Raw genomic sequence first — 25,875 nt, forward strand, 5'->3', positions numbered from 1 at the left:
GGCTTGGCTCCCCTCTACTTCCTTCTGGTACCCACTGCCTTTCAAAAGTAAGACATAAATCCCATCAGCCCTGAATGATTTTCTTCTGCCTTCTTTTGAGGCATCAAAAATGCCTCAAAATATCTTCCTTAACTGTTGGAGTTTTCCTCTGGAATTTACATGCCCTCATCTCAGTGTAGCTGGTGAAGAGTGCCAGAGTTATCTTTCCTAGTGACTCATCAATAAGTGGAATTCTGTGGATCAAATTATGAAATTTAGTTAGAAAGTTCACTTACTTTGAAATGTTTGGAGCATAAGTGTTGTGAGTGGGAATGGAGGGGAAGAGAAGGCATGGTAGGAAAGGATTAATGTCACCCAAGGTTAGAGGCCCCAGTGGGTAGAGAAAGGAGTAGGGGATGATTTAAAACCATGCATAGATTATATGAATAATTAGGTATTAGGTATTAGGCGTGGTAAAGGAGACAGAGTTTTTCCTGATATCTTATATCACAGAGTGTGTTATTACAGGATCATTGAATGTAGGAAGAGGACCAGGTTTGAAAAGGAATTAGGGAATTTAGTTTCGAACTTGTGTTTAAAGTACTTCAAGGTGTTTGAATGAAGACTTTCAGACTGGGAACACAATTTGGCTCCCAACTGGTTCTATGGCCATTTGGTTAGCATCTTGGTTAGCTCTTAGCTCTGGATCAGACACCTCTGTCGGCCAAGAACATTTCTATGATATTTCCTTGGAGCTGACATTTGAATGTCAGATCCCTCTCTCACTTCATAGCTTAAAGACCCTGGAATAGTTGGCTGGGTCTTTCCTGCAGTAGCCCTTTCCTCAATGAGAACTGCATGGGCCTCTTTGGAGAATTAAGCAATGGCTGTGAACCAATATAAACTAGTTCCAACTCATGGGAGAAGCAGAGGACCTGGTAATCAAGCTGAGACTATTCTGGATTGTAAATTTGTTGAAAATCCTCTCCAAATATAGCAAATAAAATTAAAAGAGAAGTGAGTCTTATATTATTTTTCCATTTTGTTGATTGCAAACATCTGTGTTCTAGGTTGAAGGAACATTTATAAGCTTCCCTGAGCTCCTAATAATAACTTATATCTTAGTTTCTATGAGAAAATATATCCTGCATTCCATTGAGATTTTGGGAAATAGTCTGTTTTGAAAATGTGAACTCCTTGTGCAATGGAATAAAAAATTTATATTTTCCACTCAACTTTTGGGTATAGGTCCTAACACACTGGTTCTGTATTCTGAGGTTTCATATGTATAGCATTGACTCCATCATCCATGGTAATTTCCTTCTCTTTTTCCCACTTTAACCATAATGTGTTGTGATCTTGCAATAACCAAAGCATAAATGACCAATCCAATGTTCTTCCTAAGGGCTAAATGACCAGATCTAATCTTGTCAATTATATTGCCTTGCCATGTAAACACAGCCTACTCGCCTGGAATTCACTTGGAATAATAAAATATGTTCATATACTTTAAAAATAAAAACTTTATTGGGACTGTGCCTCATGTGTCAAAACCACCCCCAAAATGTGGTAAACACTTTGGCCTGGGTTCAGCAGGGCTTGCTCCTGAGTTTTTGGCCAATTGGTGGAGTCACGAAAACTCCATCAGGTCCTGCTGGGAAGACTGATGCTTCCCCCCACCATTTTCTACTAGACCAGACTGTGAACTTGGTGGCAGTGAAAGGGAGAATTAAGAAAATCTGACCCCAAGTGTTTCATTTCTTTCTTTCTTTTTTTTAAATCTTACATTTTGTCCTTTGATTTTTGGGCTGATGTCCCATTGGTCAGTTCATACTTCATGTTTAAGAAGTAGAGAAATACAGTCTACTTTTTGATTGGGACCCCTGAAGGGAAATACTTCAAGGCTGTGAATGAAAAGAAGGGCAGAACTTGTGACCATCTTTACATTCTGCCTCACCACCAGTATTGGATCAGAAAACAATTATTAACATTAAAAATTTTATAACCTTATGAATAGATTAGACATGTTTCAAAGTTGCTCATGATACTTTTTTTATCCCAGTTCTCTTACCAACAGAAAAAAATCATACTTATTTCTTGAACTTAAATTTACCTTTTTAAATGATGCCCAGGTCCAGGTTTCATCATTTGCCATAGAGTGTCATTTTTGTGTCTTTGTTCCATTAAAAATATGATATGGTTCCTGTAATCTTCTGGTGGTAGAGATCATCTGATACAGTGTCATTAATGATTGGATGAATCATAAATCATTGAAATGTTGATGTTAAATGGAAAACTCTAGTGTTTAGGTATTTGTCTATGTCCCCATTGACTACTAAATTACCTCCACTTTCCACATGATGTCTCTGTTTAGACACATTGAGAGGGCTTGACATGGCCTAGGAGAACAGCTTCCATCTTCAAACCTCTCATTGCTTCCTGCCATGAAATAGACCTGCAAAACAGAGCTACTTGCCCAAAACTACACAGTCAACTAATCGTACAATTGTGATGCAAAAGCCAGGTCCTGATTCCTACTTAATATTTTTCCATTCTTCATTTACTGCTCCCCCTTCTATTCTCCTAAAATAACCAAATACATCTAGTTTCCATTTCAGATTATGACCACTCAAATTTTCAGAGATAAGTCGATCATTTCCACTTAGTTTTGTCTGTACATCCTATTGGTCTTCACGTTCTATCAGTTTTCAGCCTTTCTTCATACAAATATGGAGGTGTCCCCACTGAGAAATAACCAGATCTGCTCTTTTCCTGGATGATGTCTATATATATATATATATATATATATTTTTTTTTACAGCTAGTAGTTCTGTTAGAATGCATAACATATTTCCAAACTTCTGAAAACATGCTTACAAATTGAGAATTACATTGCTCATTTGTAAAACCTTGGAGAAAAAAATCACCTAATTTGTTTTTTTCTAATCAGATTTTAAAAGAAGTAATGATTCATTTAAGTAATTGTGAGTTTCAAGAGCATTACAATTCTAGATATCAAAAATTGTACAACCTCTTCTGGGAATTTTCTTTTTTATAATTTGATTTTTGTCATGTTCAAATTTAAATAAAATGGCAGAAATTGATTTAGATGAATATTAAGTCTTTTATTTATTATTTATGTATGAACTTCTTAGCCCAATGGGAAATTTGGACATGGCTTTGATAGATAATTAATCTCTGGCTGGTGTTTGCAGGAGGCTTATCGAGAGGAACAGCTGATTCACCGATTAATGCGACAGTCCCAGCAGGAACGCAGGATTGCTGTGCAGCTGATGCATGTGCGGCATGAAAAGGAAGTTTTATGGCAAAACAGAATTTTCAGAGAAAAACAATATGAGGAAAGACGACTTAAAGATTTCCAGGATGCTCTTGATCGAGAAGCGGTAAACATTATCTCCTTTAAAAATCTTTCTGAGGCTACTTTTGACCCTTTCTACCGAATCATGGTAAACAAAGCTGTATTTTGTTGTAAAATTGCTGAGAGTTAATTTTTTGTACGACCTGATAATTTGCCACCCATTTTTATTCAAATATAACTGCATTAACAGAGAAGATAACCACTACCTCTCTTTTTTTAGTCCTAATTCTACAAGTAACCAAGTGTTGAATGATCACCACTGATCCTTATGTCCTGTGTCTCTGGCCATTTTAATTATCTGAAGCTCCTTATCCAATTAATTCCTCAGGAAGGGCTCATGGCAACGTTATTCCCTGAGTTCTTGTATACTGATATGAGTGTGCATCTTCTATATATTCAATTGTCAGTTTTGCCATCTATTATATGCTTCCTTAGCTCACCCTTTTCTTTGAATACCTTAAATACACCAGTCCATTTTCTTCAGGTACAGTATGTTACTGTCAAACTGATGATAATCAAATTTTCATCTCCTTGAATCATTGTTTTTTTCCCCTAGATGCCCAGAGCACTTTTTTTCTTTCAAAATCCACTAGCACCAGTGCTGGTTATTCTCAGTGAATACTCTCAGGCAGTGAGATCTTTTAAGCTGCTTGCTTTCATCAGCACACAATTAGTTTTCATAAACCGTCCCTTGCCTTCTGATCAAACAAGATTTCCCAGGATCATATTGTTTTATTTCTTCCTCAGGACTCGAAGGAGTCATTGATCTAGGTTCCTGTGGAGTGTTGCATTTGGCAATGCTACGTGGAAACCAAGATCAGGCTTCCGGGCATGCTGTTTGCTACTATGGTGCCATTCTTAGAAATATCATTTGGAAACTATCATGTTCTCCAAAGTCAGGAAAGGAAAGTAATGCTTTTTTGCAGAAGAGGCAGAGCCTGAATGGTGGAGGTGGGGAGCCACACCACATGAACATGAGGTGCATGAATGCTGACTTCCAGGGTCCTCTTAGGCCTCAAGAGCTGAACTCTCTGCTTGATTGTTTCCTCCATCTCATTGTTAAGAGCAGACTTGGATGAGATGAACAGTATTCACTTACATTAGAAATAACAGTCTAATTGTTTGGAAAATAGGTTTCCTTCAAAAGCCCTGTTAATTAAGAGCAAAGATTTTTAGTTGGACTGAGCTCACTGAGATGAAAAGCATCAACACACTACCTGCTATTAATTTATTTATTTCCTTCCCGACCCCAGCCTCTCTCTCTTTCCTTCCTTTCTCTTTCAAGAAGGCATACTGCTATGTTGCCCAGGCTGGCCTCGAACTCCTGGGCTCAAACAATTCTCCTATTCCAGCCTCCTAAGTAGCTGGGACTACAGCAGGTGCCACTAAGTCACCTCAGTTGTTCTTTCTTTAACTGAATTGGAACTGACTTCAGAGAATTTGGTCACTCAGACTTGCTAAAGCCTCAGAGACCTAAAGAGGAAGGTTCTGAAGCACCTGAAACAAAGGACATTCCCTCTTTTTTACAACTGAGGTGTCCTCTGCTCTGGCACCCCTTCCTTACAGATGCAGGTTTTATAAATCCAATATAAACATTGGATTTATCAACTCTTCCCACAACAGTGGCTGGTATATAAGAAGGAGCCTAATAAAGGTGTTGAATTCAGTTTGTGAAATGAATACTGCTACCTTTTCTTTCAAACATCATTCACTAACTACACACAATTTATTTAGTAAAGGACCATCATTCTGCCACTTCCTTTTTGAGAACAAGGTAGAATTTTTAAAATTGCTATTTACCTTTAGTTTAGTTTGTATTGCTATTCTTATAGGTTTTTTTGTTTGTTTGTTTGATTTTTTGGTACCAGGGATTGAACCCAGAGGCACTTAAACACTGAGCCACATCTCCAGCTCATTTTTATATTTTATTAGAGACAGGGTCTTGCTGAGATGCTCAGGGCCTCACTAAATTGCTAAGGCTGGGTTTGAACTCATAATCCTCCAGCCTCAACCTCCCAAGTCACTGAGATTACAGGCATGCAAAACCACATCCAGATATTCTTATAGCTTTTATTATTGTTTGTGGGTGGCAGGAGGGGAAGAATTCTAGAAACATCTTAAATTTATGGTATTTTTAAAGTTTCTTAACATTCACAGACTACTAATATTTGTGTTATTTATGTAATTGTCCTTATTTGCTATTCCATGGTTACCTTCCCATGAGTTCTGCTGTGGAAAACAGTTTTCTGGTTGTCCTCCTTCTTTCCTGGTGACTCCTTCTCAGCCTCTTTTACAGGCTCTTTCTCTTCTGACACCAATACATTTATTGTCAGGGTTCCTCAAAGCTTAGTCCCAGGCCACCTTCTTTCCTTGTCTTATTCCTCAATCCCATCCACAACCATGAGGTGTAATTACTGCAATAGACCAATGACTCATTTGCTTAAGGTCCCTGCCCTCTGAGGTGTAGATACATGGGTTTACTGCTTCCTTGACATCGCTAGTCATATACTTCAGACACATTTCAAGTTCAACATGTTCACGGTCAAATTTGTGATCTTTCCCACTAACCTTGTCATTCTCAAGATTTCATAGCTCAACAAATGGCATCACTATTTATCAACTTCTACAAGTCCAAACCTTATGACCCACTTGAGACCTGCTTCACCCTCACTTCTCCATATCTAAAACACCTCTAAGTCCTGTCAATTCTGTGCACTTACCTTTTTTGTGATATGTCTGTTTTTCTCAGCATCTATAGCACCACCTCTGCTTTCTTCTACTGTCTTTTTGTCCTGCAGAAATTTCCTAAAGCAGGATTTTTTTTTAACTGCTCAAAAGGAAGAAAGAGAATCAGTATAGATAAGATACAGATTGTTGACCTCCTCTCTCATCTCCTAAAGTCCATTCTGCATTCTGCAGTCAGAGGCATCTTTCTGTTGTTCAGATTTGACCATCACTTTCTCACTAAGAATCGTATCCTGGCTCCCCATCAGCAATATCCTGGTTCATGACCCCACTCCTTTTTGTCCACTGGGCTCTGGCTGCCTTTCTCTGCTCTCAGATTCCTTAGTAAGTCATTTCTCTTGCCTTTCCCCTCTTGCCACGTGCCTTCATCAGTGAATACTCATCTTTCAGAGCTCTGTGCACTTGCCTTTTCTTACACAGGTCAAGGCGCCTCTTGTGTGTCCCTATACTCACAATCTACCCCTGCTGACATGCCATAGTGTGTAATTTGACACTTATTCATGTGGCTTTATGACTGTTTACAAATCCCACTGGCGTGATAACCCCATGAAAGCAGGATTATGATTGCTTTTCAATTTTTTATTGTTTTTATTAGTAGATTATAGTTATACATAATAGTGGAGTTCATTTTGACATAATCATGCATGTATAGAACAGAATTTGTTCCACTTAAGGCCTCTCCTAATGTCTTAATGTCTGCCACATTTTAAAGGAAGAGAGAGAGAGAGAGAGAGAGAGAGAGAACTTTGTGTTTTTAACCTTCAAAAGATTTTTATTTAAAAATTTGTTTACTTTCAAAATTAAATCTGAAGGTCTCTTCCATTAAGGCAATTGAACATCCATTCTATATGAAGATAATTCCTGATTTACAATTTTTGTGCCACCTACTATTTTCATCACTAATGATCAACTGCAATCATATTTAACATTTTGAGCTTTCTTTGAGTCAAGCACTGCACTACACTCATTACATGCACATTTAATTCTTGAGGCAGCCACAAGTAGACATCACCCTTATCTAAATTTTACAGAGAAGGAAAATGAAACATTGAAGGCTCGAAGTCACAGCTTGTAGTGCTGTAGCAGGAGCAAAGCCTGCTCTATCAGACTCTAGAATCCAAGTTCATAACCACTGAGATTTGCTACCTCCCACTGACTTCCTTTTTCCTTTCCTTCTTTCTCTTTTTAGGACTGCAACCTACTTTGCTGTCATGAGACAGGAAACTGTGGTGGGTTTCACAGAGAGTTAGTGGTAGACATAGAAAAGAAGGGGAAGGAAGACTAGAGAGCTGGATGGAAAGGAGGAATGGAGAAAGGGGGAAGGAAAGACAGGAGGGAAGAAGAAAGAAAGGGAGGAACACACAGAAGGAGGAATGGAGGGAAGTGAGAAGACAGGCAGTTGTTCTGTTACTGAGAGGAGAGTCTTCTGTTCCCTTCAAGGTTTGGTTTTCCTCACATTTTAAATATTTCCAGATGTTTCCTAGACATTGGTCAACCAACCTTGTGACCCATTTTAGTGCCACTCTCTCCATAAATTCTCATTGGATTTTCCTAGTCTTTTAGATTTCTTTTTCCTCTGAACTCTTCACAGCTCATGAAGCATGTCATAAAGCTTTGTACTTAAATTGTATTTTTTCTCCATGAAAATCAGACTTACAAAACAATATAAGAATGATAAATTATGGTGTAATTCCTAAATGTGCCAAATGTACTGAATAGAGGTCATCCAGGTCAACCTGGTTCCCACCAAAAATAAAACAAATGTGCAAAATACACAGCAACAGCAAAACAGACGGTGGCCTTACATAATGATCCACTCTCATGCATTTAGTCATTGATGAATGGTATCATGATAAGAAGTACTCACTCTGACTGGTTTGGCTAATTTTTCGGGGCATGCTAAGAATTGCTAACGTCCCCACTTTCAGAAATGGAGACATAAAGGAGCTAAACAACTTGCCCAGGTTTCACAGCTTGAACCTCAATTCTGTACACAGCTGGGACTTAAATTCAAGTGCACTTCCTCTAAAACCCAAGTTCACTTCCATTTATCCATTTTCCCTTGACTGGGTAGAGTTACAGGAGGAAATCTTCTCCTGGGGCAGATTAGCGTGTGGTCTAATCTATCAAGAAGCTGATGCAGCTATCAAAAAGCAACATTTGGCCACTCAAATTCCACCAGTTGAGTATTGTGTGCTCCCAGGTGGGCTAGGCTAAGTTTGACCTTTGCACACCCTTTGTGTAAAGAAAGGGTCCCCAACCAAGTAGAAGGTGATGACAAATTTTTAAATATTTCATTACTTTTTATAGAGATAGATGTTTCTACAAATGAGTATTATTAATTTTTTAAGGCTGTAACAGCAAAGGGTTTGTAGTTGTTATTGTAACATACTCTATATTTGTTGTCAAATATGTTATGATCTCAAATCACTATGATGGAGGAATTTCCAAAATATTTTATAAGTGTAAGTCAATATCATAGAACAACCCTGCTGAAAAACAAAGGGCAGATGTGTCCAGATCAAGGCTCCTGGGGTGGGGGCAAAGGTCCATTTATACTTCTGGTCTGTGATTCCTGTTTGCAACCTGTGAAACCAGGACATTTTTATGAAAGATTTTACCATCCAATTTATCACTAACCATGTTGGCTTTCCCTGGTCAGATCATTTCTCAATGTAGTATTTTGTTAAGCTAAAGGTAGAATAATTCCAATATGATCTTTGCCTTCATATTTCAGTACTTAATTTATTAAGGAGAACGAATTCATTCAAAATTAACTTTAACTTCTTCCTGATGTAAAAACAAAACAAAACAAAAAAAGATTCCATTCTTTTTAAAGGTTTTTTTTTTGTTTTGGACTATTGAAAAGATGACATTATTTTCATTTGACTCATTGCACAATCATAGTGGCTTAAAATATGTTTTTGCCTTTTTAGGCTTTGGCAAAACAAGCCAAAATTGATTTTGAAGAACAAATTCTCAGAGAGAAGGAATTTCATGACCAGATTGCTACGGAAAGAGCTAAGGTTTCTTATAAAAAGCATTATGACATATGTGCAGAAATTTTGGATCAAATTCTTGATTTGTCCACAAAAGTGTCAGACTATCGAATGCTGACAAATAAGTAAGTACTCTTTCTATAATCAATACAATTGAGATACCACAGATAATGAGAACAGATGATTGGGAAGTGGACACTAGGTTGATATGTAAAGAGAGACAAGGATGTTTCATAAAAAGACCAAGAAGTAAAGTCCAGGAGCTCTTGAGTACTGAGTGGATTTACCCACTGATTAACCTTATTTCAGGAATTCTTTTGCCTTTTTCCATTTAGTATTGGGCCAACTCACCTGTAATGTACAAGGACAACTATGGTAATTTATTTGAAACACTTCTAATTTGCTAGAATGGAGTTTAAGATTATTTTACTAATTATTAAGTCTATTTATTTTCATTACACCTTATTTCTAGAAGAAATCAGCATACCTGTATGGAAATATTCAAAAGCACAAAAATGAAGAATATGCCAATATCATAACAAAGGAACATCCAAACTAAAATAGGAAGCAAAGAATAAGGAATAAATTGACACACAATTATGTAAGCAGTTGTAGATTTGCCAGTCATGGAAACTGAACTGTACATTTGATCTGACCTTCCTAGTGACCCATGGAAAAAAAAGAAACACAACATGTTATGTGATTTCCATTTTCCATTCCATTTATCTACAAAACACAAAATTTTTCTTGGCACTCGGTTCAGAGCAATTATTTTCTTGTGTGATCTGATCACAGGTACACTACATAGTGTAGGGTACCTTGTGAACAATGTCTTCCACCAAGTCTTTCAAGCATATATGGTATTGGACTCACTGACATGTTCCTTGTGCTATGTTTTGCTAAAAGCTGAAACAGAAATATTCCATAGTAGATCTCAGTGAAAGCAGTTACATAAGAGTTAAGATAATACAACCTGGTTAAATTGGCATACCTCTCAAGGACCCAGGCTGAGATCTTCTTGAGACCCCACAATGAAATGAGTGAGAGCCAGATGCAGGACAGAATGAGAGCCAGGGTAGGATAGAAGAGGAAAACCATCTCATGTCCCCTGTACATGAGAAGGGCTTTCTCCACAGCTCTTGCCCCTGTGACCATGTGTCTAGCCCAGTTTTATATTAAAAATCTCCCAAATGAACTTATATAACCATGAGTACATTTTGAAAGTAAAACTAATATGGCATAAGATTGAGAAAAAGAAAACAAATTACAATGAAAAGTGAAAGGAATTAAAGCATAAAGATTTAAAGATACTCTTCAGATTAATGTAGATTCAACTGATCAGAAATTATCAGAACAAAATTAGGAAGAAGCTAAACCATAAAATTATTAAAAAGGAAAAAGTGACATAAGTTCATATTATTAATTTAAAAATGGATTAAATGACAAAAGGTTAAAAGTAGGAAATTTAAATGTAAAAATCATGAAATTTTTTTGAGGAGAGAAAATATGAGATAAAGCAGATTGATATGGTACACACTGCTCCCATAAAGGAGTGGCCTATGATGGAAAGTTTTAGATAATACTACTCTACTCCAACCAGATTTCACAAACAGAATGTAGCCCCATCGAAACCTGTGCCAGAAAAGACCAGGTGGGAAGCCTCATCTGTCACCCTCCAAGAGCCAAAAGGTCAAGCAGGAAGCAAGTATTCCTCCCCTCACCTAAGAGAGGCAGACACACCTCCCCTCCACTGGGCAGCTTCAGAGGAGCCTGGAGGAGTGTGGGGAGTCACAACCCCAGTGATAACAAGGCCATTGTTACTACAGTGTCTTTGGAAACCCTGGGAAGTCAAAATTCCACCTCCTCCCAGCAGTAGCAAGGGTCTTCCACACTTGTCAGTAACAAGATGATGCCGCCTCTTTCCTTTCCCAGAACAAGTTAGAAAGAAAACAACAAAAACCTGGGTTGGCAGTGTTGTTCAGTGGTAAAGCAGTTACTTAGAATATGCCAGCTTCTGAGTTTGATCCCCAGCACCACATAGGAAAAAGGAAACAGAAAAGAGAGAGGTAAAAAAAGAAAAGGTAAAACTGGAAGTTTACATAAAATCCAACATATTATGATATATTACAAACATATCTAGATTTTTATTTAAAAAATCACCCATCCTGCCAAAAATAAGAAAGAGTCAAACTGAATATAAAATGACAACATATGACCAGGCAAGGTAGTGCATGCCTATAATCCCAGCAGCTCAGGAAACTGAGGCAGGAGGATCACAAGTTCAAAGCCAGCCTCAGCAACTTAGTGAGGCCCTAAGCAACTTAAAAAGACTGTCTCAAAGTTAAAAAAAAAAAAATTTAAAAATAGGAAGATAGCTGGGGATGTGGCTCAGTGACTAAGTGCCCCTGGGTTCAATTCCCAGTACCAAGAAAAAAAAAGGGGGGGACATTATATAGATGCTGTTATAGGTTGAATTGCATCCCCCCAAAAGATATGTTGAAGTCCTTACCCCTAGTATCTCAGAATGTGACCCTATTTGGAAATAGGGTCATTGCAGTATGATTAACTAAGATGAGGTCATACTAGTTAATTCAACATGACTAGAGAGAGGAAAGATACAGGAAGAACACCATCTTGTAACAAAGGCAAGCTGCAGACACAAGCCAAGGAATGCTAAAGACTGTCAGCAAATCACAAAATAATTGTCAAGAATGCAAGCAACAATAAATATTGGCAAGGATGTGCGGGAAAATGTACACTCATACATTGCTGGTAGGAATGAAAATTAATGCAACCATTATGGAAAGCAGTAGGGAGATTCCTCAGAAAAATGGAACAGAATCACCATTTGACCCAGTTATCCCTCTCCACAGTTTATACCCAAAGGACTTAAAATCAGCATACTACAGTGATGCAGCCACATCAATGTTTATAGTAGCTCACCTCACAATAGCTAAACTATGGAACCAACCTAGGTGCCCTTTAACAGATGACTGGATAAAGAAAATATGGTGTGTATATACAATGGAATATTACTCAGCTTTAAAGAAGAATGAAATTATAGCATTTTCCAGTGAATGGATGGAGTTGGAGAATATCATGCTAAGTGAAATAAGCCAAACCCCAAAAGTGAAAGGCTGAATGTTTTCTCTGATATGAGGATGCTAATTCACAATAAGGGGGCAGGCAGTGCTAAAGAAGAATAGTTACTCTAGATTAGGTAGAGTGGAGTGAAGGGAAGGGAAGGGGTTTGGGGATAGGAAGGATAGTAGAGTGAAACAGACATTATTACCTCACGTTCGTATATGACTGCATAACTGATATGATCCTACAATGTGTACAATCAGAAAAATGAGAAATTATACTCCATTTATTTATGATTTATCAAAATGCATAAATGCATTCTTCTGTCATGTATTAAATAATTAGAACAAATCAAAAATTATTAAAAAATTATGTAGGGCAAGGAAGGGTTCAGAGGACACACAGTCTTGACAACATCTTGATTTCAAACCTTTAGCTCACAGAACTGTAAGACAATCCATTTCTATTGTTTCATGCTGCCTAGTTTGCAGTACATTGTTACAGAAACCCTGGGAATGAATTTAGATGCTAACACTGAAATGACAGAGGTCTTAGAGTTACCCGATATTGTTGTTTGGATAGGAGGTATCCCCCAAAAGCTCCTGCTAATGCAAGTATACTCAGAGGAGAGATGATTGTATTATGAAAGCTGTAACATATCCATCCATCCTAATTTGAATGGATTGAATGGTTAGTAAGTGTAGACAGGTGGGATATAGCTAGAGGAGGTGGGTCAGAGGGGTGTGCCCTAGCAGGGTTGTTCTCCCTGCAGCCTCTTCCTCTCATCTCCTCTCTGCTTCTTGCCATAAACTGAGCAGCTGTCCTCTGCTGGGCCCTTCCCCCATGATATTCTGCTTCATCTGAAGTCCAGAGCAAGGGAGTCTACCTTATATGGACTGAGACTTCTGAAACAGTGAGCCTCAAATAAACTTTTCCTCATCTAAGTTGTTCTCATTGGGCATTTTGGTAGCAGCAATGAAAAACCTAACCAAAACACCTGATAAAGAGTTTTAAATAGCCATGGTAAAATACTTAAGCGAGCAATGACAAACATGCTCAAAACAAGTGATAATTTTAAAACTTACCCAAGATTTAGACATAGCAGAGAAATATCATACAAAGAAGAATTAAATAGAGATTTTATAACTGAAAAATACAATAACCAAAATAAAGAGCAAGCTCAGTGGTTGGACTTAACAGCAGAATGAAGGAGACAGCAGAAGGAATCACTGAAATAGAAAATAAAGAATACAAATTCCCCAGTGTGAACAACAGAGAGGAAGTAGCTGAAAAAATCGACTCAGCAACTGGTCACCCTTGTTGCATTACTCAGCTTTCAGCCCCTATAATGAATATCTGAGATAAACCAACTTAAAAAGGGAAAGTTTTATGTTTGTTCAAGGTTTTAGAGGCTTGAGTCCATGGATGCTTGTTTCTGTTGCTGTGAACCTTTGGTGGGTATGCAGCAGAGGAGGCCTGTTCACCTTATGGTAGCCAGGAAGCAAAAGAGAGGACAAGAAGCTGGGGTCTCAATATTGCCTCAAAGGGCATGCTTCCCATGACCTAACTTCTTCCCACTATGTCTCACCACCTCCCAATATGCCACTGGCTGGTGACCAGGTCTTTAACACACAGGCCTTGTGGGAGGACATTAAGATCTAATCCATCACTCATGCCCATTGCAGTCCTAGAAGCAGAGGAAAAGACAATGGGACTGAGATAGCCCACAAAGAAATAGTGCCTGAAAATTCCCCAATGTGGCAAGTGACATACAATTATAAATTCAAAAGACTGAGCAAACTTCAAAGAGGATAAGCTCAAGGAAAACCCCATATAAAGGTATATCATAAGTAAATTTAAGAAAATAACATGAAAGCACCAGCAAAACAAAACACTTACCTTCAGAAGCAAATAATTCAAATGACAAAATATTCACCCAGAAACCATAGAGACCAGGAGGAAGTGGCATAGTGTTTTTTCAGAGCTAAAAGAAAAGACTCAACCCAGAGTCCTGTACCCAGTGAAAATACCCTTCAGAGATGAAAAGGAAATCTAATACTGTCAGAAGATGCTAACTAAGAAAATTTGTGGCCAGTATTCCTATTCTTAAATGAATGGCTAAAAGTTTCTTCCCACAGAAACATTTTTTTTTTCACAAAGGGCCTTAGAATTTCAAAAAGAAAGAACAAGGAAAGGAAAAATAGGAGTAAATGCAATAGAATCTTCTTTTCCTCTTGAGAAATCAGGTAAGCAGTTGAAGAAAAAAAATATAACCCTGTCTGGTATAATTCAAAATGTACGGAGTTTCAAGATGGCGGACTAGGGGGCGGCTGCATTTCACGTTGCTCCAGGACGCAAGATTCAAAAGAGGAGATAGTAAGAGACTTGGGAACAACTCAAAGCCGCTGGGTGAGTCTCTCCCATTGGGGAGGCGTCCCGGATGGGGCGGTAGCCCCAGAATGCAGGGAACTTTGTGAAGTGGAGTTATTCGGCGAGACGCCCTTCCCCCCACAGGAGCAGTAAACACGGACAAACTGGGATCATCGTAGAGGAGGTGGCTCAGCACAGCGCTTGGACTCAGAGCAACCACTGGGGCTCCGGGCGGCTGCCTGAGGAGGAGCTGCGTGGCGAGCTATTTAGACCCAGAATGACCACTCCTGAACACTGGGGGGGTTGCCCGGAGGAAGAGGAGAAGCGAAGCGGGTCACTTGGTCTAGGAGTGACTGCATCAGAGCCACAGGCGGTTGCCAGAGGAGGAGCTGCGTGGCGAGCTGTTTGAACTCAGAACAACCGCTCCTGAACACCGGTGGCCTGCCTGGAGGAGGAGTGTGGCAGGTCACTTGGTCTAGGAGTGACTGCATCAGAGCCACAGGCAGTTGCCAGAGGAGGAGCTGCATCGCAAGCTGTTTGAACTCAGAACGGCCGCTCCTGAACACCGGGGGGTTGCCCAGAGGAAGAGGAAAAGTGCGGCGGGTCGCTTGGTCTAGGAGTGACTGCATCAGAGCCACAGGTGGTTGCCAGAGGAGGAGGCAAGTGGTGAGTTGATTGGACTAAAAGCGACCTGAACACCGGTGGCCTGCCTGGAGGAGGAGCGTGGTGGGTCACTTGGTCTCGGAGCCACCGCTCCTGAACACCCGGGGGGCTACCCCGAGGAGGAGGAGGAGGAACAAGGCGGGTAACTTGGACTTGGAGTGACTGCCTAGGGCTACGGGCGGTTGGTGGGAGGAGGAGACGCGAAGTGAATTGCTTGGGCTCCTAGTGACTGCGTCGGAAACCCGGCCACTGTCCGGAGGAGGAGGTGTGTGGCGGGTCTCTGGGTATCGGAGCTATTGTACAGGGCTCCAGGTGGCGGCTCAGAGGAGGGGCTGCATAGCCAGGCGATTAGGTGCAGAGCAGGGTCCCAGGAGCTAGGTGGCTTCTTGCTGGAAGAGCCGCACAGAGACACGCCTAGGGGTGGAGCGAAGTTTCCAGGACTGCAGGCAGATTTTCTGGGAGAGGCAGCCTAAGGAGACTCGCCTGCGAAGGGTGAGGGTCCCAGGCCCAGGAGGTAGGTCCGGGCCCTTGGGAACGTTGCAGAGGAAGACAGCCCAGCCCAGGCGGTAGTTGTAGATTGGGGGAACCTCTAGGAGGGGAACCGATCAGCAAGACGTCCCCACCGACTGAGTCTTCCCTGCCAGGTGAGGTTTTCCCACAGGGACGGTAAAACCAGAGACACAGGCACAAACAGGACTTGCCTCAACCCGCAGCCTAGTTCCCCGTTGGATGACCATTGGTCAACAAGTGGAGGCACCTCTGCCCACTAGCAGGGAATATACCCCACCTGAGGGTCACCACCACTAGAGAGGCAGCTTCTTCATGGAACTCCGCATTATCAACTTCCTCCAAGACTGCAGGCTACTGAAGGATAAGAGGGGATATACTAGCAATCTTCAGGGACATTATAAGATGATAGAGGAAATCTGCAATATCTTAATGACCCACTGAATCCTGAACATTATGAGAAAACAAGGGAAGAAAATGCCCCAAACAAATCTAGATGTTACATCAATAAAATCCAACGACAGCATGGCAGAAGAAATGACAGAAAGGGAGTTCAGAATGTACATAATTAAAATGATTAGGGAAGCAAATGATGAGATGAAAGAGCAAATGCAGGCATTGAATGATGAGATGAAAGAGCAAATGCAGGCATTGATAGCACCAATCGACAGTTAAAAGAGCAAATACAGGAAGCAAAAGATCATTTCAATAAAGAGTTAAGAGATATTGAAAAAAAAAAAAAACAGAAATCCTTGAAATGAAGGAAACAATAAACCAAATTAAGAACTCCATAGAAAGCATAACCAATAGGATAGAACACCTGGAAGACAGAATTTCAGACATTGAAGACAAAATATTTAATCTCGAAAGCAAAGTTGAAAAAACAGAGAAGATGGTAAGAAATCATGAACAGAATCTGCAAGAACTATGGGATATCATGAAAAGGCCAAATTTGAGAATTATTGGGATTGAGGAAGGCTTAGAGAAACAAACCAAAGGAATGAATAATCTATTCAATGAAATAATATCAGAAAATTTCCCAAATCTGAAGAATGAAATGGAAAATCAAGTCCAAGAGGCTTATAGGACTCCAAATACACAAAATTACAACAGACCCACACCGAGGCACATTATAATGAAAATACCGAACATACAAAATAAAGACAGAATTTTAAAGGCTGTGAGAGAAAAGAACCAAATTACATTCAGGGGGAAACCAATACGGATATCAGCAGATTTTTCAATCCAGACTCTAAAAGCTAGAAGGGCCTGGAACAACATTTTTCAAGCTCTGAAAGAAAATGGATGCCAACCAATAATCTTATACCCAGCAAAACTTACCTTCAAATTTGACGATGAAATAAAATCATTCCATGATAAACAAAAGCTAAAAGAATTTACAAAAAGAAAGCCAGCATTACAGAACATTCTCAGCAAAATATTCCATGAAGAAGAGATAAAAAACAAAGAAGCATATCAGCAAAGGGAGGAATTACCCTAAAGGAACTGTCAAATAAAGGAGGAACCAAGATGTGTCAAAAAAGAAATAAATAAATAAATAAAATTTTAAATATGAACCAAATGACCAGGAATACAAATCATATCTCAATAATAACCCTGAATGTTAATGGCCTGAATTCATCAATCAAAAGACATAGACTGGCAGATTGGATTAAAAGGAAAGATCCAACAATATGTTGCCTGCAAGAGACTCACCTCATAGAAAGAGATACCCATAGACTAAAGGTGAAAGGATGGGGAAAAACATACCATGCACATGGACTCAGCAAAAAAGCTGGAGTATCCATCCTCATTTCAGATAATGTGGACTTCAAGCCAATGTTAGTCAGAAGGGATAAGGAAGGACATTTCATACTGCTTAAAGGAAGCATAAATCAGCAAGATATAATAATCATAAACATCTATGCCCCAAACAGTGGCTCATCCATGTATGTTAAACAAATCCTTCTCAATTTTAGAAACCAAATAGACCATAACACAATAATACTAGGTGATTTTAACACGCCTCTCTCACCACTGGACAGATCTTCCAAACAAAAATTGAACAAAGAAACCATAGATCTCAATAACACAATCAATAATTTAGACTTAACAGACATTTATAAAATATACCATCCAACCAAGAGTGAATACACTTTCTTCTCAGCAGCACATGGATCCTTCTCTAAAATAGACCATATATTATGCCACAAAGCTAATGTCAGCAAATACAAGAAGATAGAGACACTACCTTGTATTCTATCAGATCATAATGGATTGAAGTTAGAAATAAATGAAAGAGTAAAAAACAGAAACTACTCCAACACCTGGAGATTAAACAATATGCTATTATATGATGAATGGATAACAGAAGATATTAGGAAGGAAATTAAAAAATTCTTAGAGGTAAACGAGAACAAAGAAACATCATATCAAAATCTCTGGGACACTATGAAAGCAGTACTTAGAGTAAGATTTATTTCATGGAGCACATTTAATAAAAGAAGTAAAACTCGAAAAATAAACGACCTAACACTACAGCTCAAAGCCCTAGAAAAGGAAGAACAGACCCACACCAAAAGTAGTAGAAGACAGGAAATAGTTAAATTCAGAGCTGAAATCAATGAAATTGAAACAAAAGAAACAATACAAAAAATTGACAAAATAAATAGTTGGTTCTTCGAAAAAATAAACAAAATTGATAAACTTTTAGCCACACTAACAAAGAGAAGACGAGAGAATACCCAAATCACTAAAATTTGGAATGAACAAGGAAATATCACAACAGACACGACTGAAATACAAAACATAATTAGAAGCTATTTTGAAAATCTATACTCCAACAAAATAGAAAATTTCGAAGACATCAACAGGTTTCTAGAGACATATGAATTGCCTAAACTGAACGAGGAGGACATACACAATTTAAATAGACCAATTTCAAGTAATGAAATAGAAGAAGTCATCAATAGCCTACCAACAAAGAAAAGTCCAGGACCAGATGGGTTCTCAGCCGAGTTCTACAAAACCTTTAAAGAAGAGCTCATTCCAATACTTCTCAAGGTATTCCACAAAATAGAAGAGGAGGGAACCCTCCCAAACTCATTCTATGAAGCCAATATCACCCTGATACCTAAACCAGACAGAGACACATCGAGGAAAGAAAATTTCAGACCAATATCCTTAATGAACATCGACGCAAAAATTCTCAACAAAATTTTAGTAAATCGCATACAAATATATATTAAAAAGATAGTGCACCATGATCAAGTGGGTTTTATCCCAGGGATTCAAGTTTGGTTCAACATCAGGAAATCAATAAATGTCATTCACCATATCAATAGACTTAAAGTCAAGAATCACATGATTATTTTGATAGATGCAGAAAAAGCATTTGATAAAATACAGCACCCCTTCATGCTCAAAACACTAGAAAAAATAGGGATAGTGGGAACATTCCTTAACATTGTAAAGGCCATCTACACTAAGCCCATGGCTAATATCATTCTAAATGGTGAAAAACTGAAAGCATTCCCTCTAAAAACTGGAACAAGGTAGGGATGCCCTCTTTCACCACTTCTATTCAATATCGTCCTTGAAACTCTAGCCAGAGCAATTAGACAGACCAAAGAAATTAAAGGGATATGAATAGGAAAAGAAGAATTCAAACTATCCCTATTTGCTGATGATATGATTGTATACTTAGAGGAACCAGGAAATTCCACCAGAAAACTTTTAGATCTCATAAGTGAATTCAGTAAAGAAGTGGGATATAAGATCAATGCACATAAATCTAAGGCATTTTTATACATACGTGATGAATCTTCAGAAAGAGAAATCAGGAAAACTACCCCATTCACAATAGCTTCGAAAAAAATAAAATACTTGGGAATCAATCTCACAAAAGAGGTGAAAGACCTCTACAATGAGAACTACAGAACACTAAAGAAAGAAATTCAAGAAAACCTTAGAAGATGGAAAGATCTCCCATGTTCTTGGATAGGAAGAATTAATATTGTCAAAATGGCCATACTACCAAAAGTGCTCTACAGATTCAATGCAATTCCAATTAAAATCCCAATGATGTACCTTACAGAAATAGAGCAAGCAATTATGAAATTCATCTGGAAGAATAAAAACCCAGAATAGCTAAAGCAATCCTTGGCAGAAAGAGTGAAGCAGGGGGTATCGCAATACCAGATCTTCAACTCTACTACAAAGCAATAGTAACAAAAACGGCATGGTATTGGTACCAAAATAGAAAGTTGGATCAATGGTACAGAATAGAGGACACGGACACAAACCCAAATAAATACAATTTTCTCATACTAGACAAAGGGGCCAAAAATATGCAATGGAGAAAAGATAGCCTCTTCAACAAATGGTGCTGGGATAATTGGAAATCCATATGCAACAGAATGAAACTAAACCAATATCTCTCACCATGCACAAAACTAAACTCAAAATGGATTAAGGATCTCGGAATCAGACCAGAGACCTTGCATCTTATAGAAGAAAAAGTAGGTCCAGAGCTTCAACATGTCGGCTTAGGACCAGACTTCCTCAACAGGACTCCCATAGCACAAGAAATAAAAGCAAGAATTAATAACTGGGATAGATTCAAACTAAAAAGCTTTCTCTCAGCAAAGGAAACTATCAGCAATGTGAAGAAAGAGCCTACAGAGTGGGAGAAAATCTTTGCCAATCATACTTCAGACAGAGCACTAATCTCCAGAATCTATAAAGAACTCAAAAAACTCTACAGCAAGAATGCAAATAATCCAATTGACAAATGGGCTAAGGAAATGACTAGACACTTCACAGAAGAAGATCTACAAGCAATCAACAAACATATGGAAAAATGTTCAACATCTCTAGTAATAAGAGAAATGCAAATCAAAACCACCCTAAGATTCCATCTCACCCCAATTAGAATGGCGATTATCAAGAATACAAGCAACAACAGGTGTTGGCGAGGATGTGGGGAGAAAGGTACACTCTTACATTGCTGGTGGGGCTGCAAATTAGTGCAGCCACTCTGGAAAGCAGTGTGGAGACTCCTTAGAAAACTTGGAATGGAACCACCATTTGACCCAGCTATCCCACTCCTTGGCCTATACCCTAAGGACTTAAAATCAGCATATTACAGAGATACAGCCACATCAATGTTCATAGCTGCTCAGTTCAGAATAGCCAGATTGTGGAACCAACCTAGATGTTCTTCAATTGATGAATGGATAAAGAAACTGAGGTATATATATACATTGGAATATTACTCAACCATAAAGAATGATAAAATTATGGCATTTGCAGGCAAATGGATGAAACTGGAGAATATCATGCTAAGTGAGATAAGCCAATCTCAAAAAACCAATGGATGAATGATATCGCTAATAAGTGGATGATGACACATAATGGGGGGTGGGAGGGGTTAGTGTTAGGGTTAGAGTTAGGGTTAGGGAGGGGGGCAAGAATGGAGGAAGGAAGGACTGTATAGAGGGAAAAGAGGGGTGGGAAGGGTGGGGGGAGAAGGGGAAAAATAACAGAATGAATCAAACACCATTACCCTATGTAAATTTATGATTAAACAGATGGTGTGCCTTTACGCCATGTACAAACAGAGAAACAACATGTAACCCATTTGTTTACAATAATAATAAAAAAAAAAAGAAAAAAGAGAGAGGGAGAGATTACAAACCAGTCAAAGACTTGTTCAGGGTATGGAGCTGTGTAGGAACTTATTCTAGGCAGCAAGGTTTAAACAGTAGATTGAGATGTCAGCTTGGAGTAGGCCAGGTGTGGTCATCACAGGCAGGAGAAACTGCACTCTGCTGAACCCAAGGGACAGAGACTCAGAGGTTCATTTCTCTTGTGATTTTCCTGGGCAAGTATCTAGATGAACAGCCAGAGTCAGGGTGCCTCTTTATCCATTCTCAAGGTGCTTCTTTTATGAGCCTTGAGTGAGTTTGCTTCTTTCAGTGGTCTGGTGCATATGATACGTTCATGGACCTAGTTTTTCTGATATAAGTTTGATATAGTCATGCATTCTTGTGTTTCTGATTAATTTCATAAGTCCGCATGTGTTAATTTTTTAGCATGATAAATTTATCAGTTTGTGCCATACGATTGTGCCAGGCAGATGGTGGTTGTTTACTTGTATAAACAAGGTGTAGAATCATTTTGCCTCAGCACTTAAACTCAAAATGAAGTAGCTTATGCCAAACTACTGCTTTGCAAAATGGAGTAACTCTGTTTTAGGCATGACTTGAAAACTGTTGTTCTGTACATCATGGAGTAACTCTTAACAGGAAACAGACTGCTCTCCACAAATATGTATTCCTTGTTTAACCCCCAAAGACTTCTAAATCTCTAGATAGCCCACATTCTCCCTTGAATATGCCTCTGCTTTACTAAATAAATCTGTCTGTGTCTCTAAAAAAAAAAAAAAAAAAAACAAAATGTACATTCAAGAAATATTTAAGAATTATAAATGAATGAAAATAAAGGTACCTAAAGGGAGGTAAGAATTCTGTGCTTAAACTGATAAAATGATGAGGTAATGGATGTTGTAAATTATGTGCATTTAATGCCTAACCCTAGTAGTAAAAATGTCTATGCAAAGAGATACACTCAAAAACACAATTGTAACATCAAAATGGTATTCTAAGAAATAGTCATCTAACCCATGGGAAAGTAAGAAAAGGAAACAAAAACAAAAAGCCTCCCAAAGAACAAAAAAATAGATTGAGAGACCTAAGCCCTCAATTAATCCCTCCATCTCTAAATACACCAATTGAAAGACAGAGTTTGGAGAAGTGGATTAAAAAACATGATCAGTTTGTATGCTGTCCATGAGAAACTCGTTTTAGAAATAATGATAGAGGCAGATCAAGGGTAAAAGAATGGAAAAAATGTACATCATGCTAATACTAGTCAAAAGAATTAGTGACTATAAAAAAATATCAAATAAAGTAGACTGTAGGGCCAAAAAATACCATCATATGGTATAAAAGGGTCAATGCACAAAGAAGACAGTGATTTTAATTGTGTATTCATCAAACAACAGAACTGCAAAATACATGAAGCAAAACCTGGTAGAACTAAAAGATAACTGGAAGATCCACAATCGTTGTTGGAGATTTCAATAATTGGGAGAAAACTAGAAAAAAATCAGTAAAGATATAGAAGAAATCAGCACCACCAACCAATCAGGTCTAAATGACATTATTGTTGATTACTTTACGCAGCAACATCAGAGAATGCATACTTTTCAAATGTCCACAGAACCTATACCAAGATAAATCATATATGTCCTAGGTCATAGAACAAACCCCCAAAAACTTAGAAGAATACAAATCAGAGAATGTTCTCTGACCACAGTGAAATCGAAACAGAAAACAATAACATAAAGATAAGAGGAAAAACTCCAAACACTGGGAAACTCAGCACACTTCTAAATATTCCTTGGATTAAGGAGAAGTCACAATGGAAATTTAAAAATACTTTTGTTGGCAACTTATTAAATTTTGTGGGAAAATAATAAAAAGAAAAAAAACCAGTGCTGGCAGAAATTTAGAGCATAAAATGTGTACTTTAAAAAGGAGGGAAGTTTCAAATAAATCATCTAAGCCCCCACCTCAAGAGACTAGAATAAGAAGAGAAAAACAAAAATCAAAGCAAGATGGAAGAAAGGAACTAATAAAGAGCAGAAATAAAAAAAAAGAGATAAAAACAATAGATAATTTAACATAAAGTCAATTATTTTAAAATATTTTAAAATTGTCTAAACTTTAATAAGAATACCAAAGGAAAAAAAGAGAATTACCACGTTATTAATATCAGGAATAAATCAAAGGATATCACTTTAGACCCCTTAGGCACCAAAAGGAGAATGGGAAAATTCTATGATGACTAAACACACACATTTGTTAACATAGAAGAAAGGTTCGATTCCTCAAAAAACACAAAATACAACAAATTACCTATATAAAATACATAATTTGAATAGACCTATGTAGCTTTTAAGAAATTTATACTTCTAATTTAAAAACTCTCCAAAAGGAAATCTTCAGGACCATATGGTATCACTGGCAAATTCTCCCAAGCATCTAAAGAATTAACACCAATTCTATACAATAGCTTCCAGAAAACAGAAAGGAGGAAATACTTCCTCACTTTATTTTATGAATCCACTATAACCGTGATGGCAAATCCAGACAAAAAACAGTAGCAAAAAAGAAAACTAGAGATCAATATTCATTATGAATACAGATGCAAAATCATTAATGAAAAATTAGAAAATAGAAATTGATAACATATAAGAAGAATTAGATACCAAGACCAAGTGGGGTGCACTCCAGGAGCATCCAAAATCAATCAGTGTGACCCACACATTAACAGGCAAAGAAGAAAAAAATCATACAATCATATGAATCAATGCAGAAAAAGTATTTGACAAAATCTAACTCTCACTAACAATAATGAAATCTCTCAGAAAAAGAGATATAGAGGAAGAGACTTCTGAGTTTGACTAAGCACACCCACAGTTAGTTAGTTATATTTAATGAGGAAAAACTAAAATAGGGAATGAGGAGAAGATGTTTATTCTCTCCACTCTTCCTCAACATAGCCCTAGAAGCTCTACCCAGGTCATAAGACAAGAAAAAGCATGCAGATCAGAAATGAAGAAATAAAATTTGCCCCTATTTGCAAATGGCATGATTATCAATTTAGAAAATGCCAAGGAATCTACAATAAAACCCCTAGAACAATTCATAAGTGAGCTCAGTAAGGTTGCAGGATACAAGATAAATATTTATGGACACTAGCCATGAACATGTAGACAGCTAAATTAAGAACACATTGCCATTTACAATTATTTAATAACAAACAAGGCTCCAAACATAAATGATAAGATGGAAAATACTAATTACATTGATTTGATCAGGACACATCACTTATGTGTTAAAATATTATACCATACCTCATAAATATGTATGATTATATGTTGAGGGAAAATTTTTTTAAATAATTGAGAGCTTTACCTGTAAAACCTAATAAAACATGTACGGACTTGTATGCAGGGAACTACACAAAACTGACAACAATGACAAAAAAGCAAATATCTAAATACTATACATAAAGAGACAGAATGTATTCATGAACTGAGAGACTCAATAAAGATGTCAATTCTCCCCAAATTAATATAAGTGTTTTTCATTTCCTATCAAAAGCCCAGCAAGACTTTATATAGAGGGACTGGGGTTGTGGCTCAGTGGTAGCACACTCACCTAGCACATGTGAGGCCCTGGGTTTGATCCTAAGTACCACAGAAAAATAAAATAAAGGCATTGTGTCCACCTACAACTTTATATATATATATACATTATATATATATATATAAAATATATATCACACACATATATAGTTATATATAGTATTCTTTTATATATATGAAAGAATTTTTGTAGCTATATATACACATATACACACACATACACACACATATATATGCACACATACATATATATATATATTTTTATATATATGCCACTTCTAACATTTTATAAAAATTAAAGTAACTAGCATAGCTAAAACAGTTTTCTCACATATCATATAAAAAGTAACTTAAAATGGATCCTGGACTTAAATGTAAAACCCTAAACTATAAAAGTATTTTTAAAATAGTTTTTAAATAGAGGGTTCTTTGACTAGATGAAAAGTTCTTAGACTTGACACCAAAAGCTTGATCCATAAAAGGAAAATATGACAAATTGGACTTCTACAAAGTTAAACCCTTTTGCTTTGAAAACACAAAAAGATATACAAAGTCAGAGAGAATGCTTGCAAACAACATATTTAACAGGAGATATATATAAAGTATTCTCAATTAAAAAAAAAAATCAATTAGAAAATGGGCCCAAACCATTAAAAACCTGAAAAGGATATTCAGGTGACAAATATATGCTTGAAAAACAAATTCAGCATCATTAGCCATTAGAAAATTTCAAGTTGAAGCCACAGAGAGATATCATGACAGATCTATCATAATGGCTAAAATGAAGGAATAATAACGTCAGATTCTGGCAAAGGATGTCATTCATTGCTGTTGATTATGTAAAATGATACAGCCCCTCTAGAACGAACCTT

General features: G+C 37.7%; 1 protein-coding gene across 5 annotated transcripts in view; it reads left to right on the plus strand.

Annotated features, from left to right (window-relative positions):
• Positions 1 to 25,875, plus strand: part of Spef2 (sperm flagellar 2) — a 194,810-nt gene that overhangs the window by 31,783 nt on the left and 137,152 nt on the right. For all 5 annotated transcript variants that reach the window (XR_007109151.1, XM_047556225.1, XM_047556222.1 and 2 more), the window contains 2 exons: positions 3,195 to 3,383; positions 9,040 to 9,227. Coding sequence is in view for 4 of the 5 variants with exons in the window: in XM_047556225.1 (XP_047412181.1) it covers positions 3,195 to 3,383; positions 9,040 to 9,227 (377 nt within the window). In the remaining variant the exon portion in view is untranslated. The remainder of the gene's footprint in view (positions 1 to 3,194; positions 3,384 to 9,039; positions 9,228 to 25,875) is intronic.

Source organism: Sciurus carolinensis, chromosome 6, assembly GCF_902686445.1.
Source record: "Sciurus carolinensis chromosome 6, mSciCar1.2, whole genome shotgun sequence".
Lineage (NCBI taxonomy): Eukaryota > Metazoa > Chordata > Mammalia > Rodentia > Sciuridae > Sciurus > Sciurus carolinensis.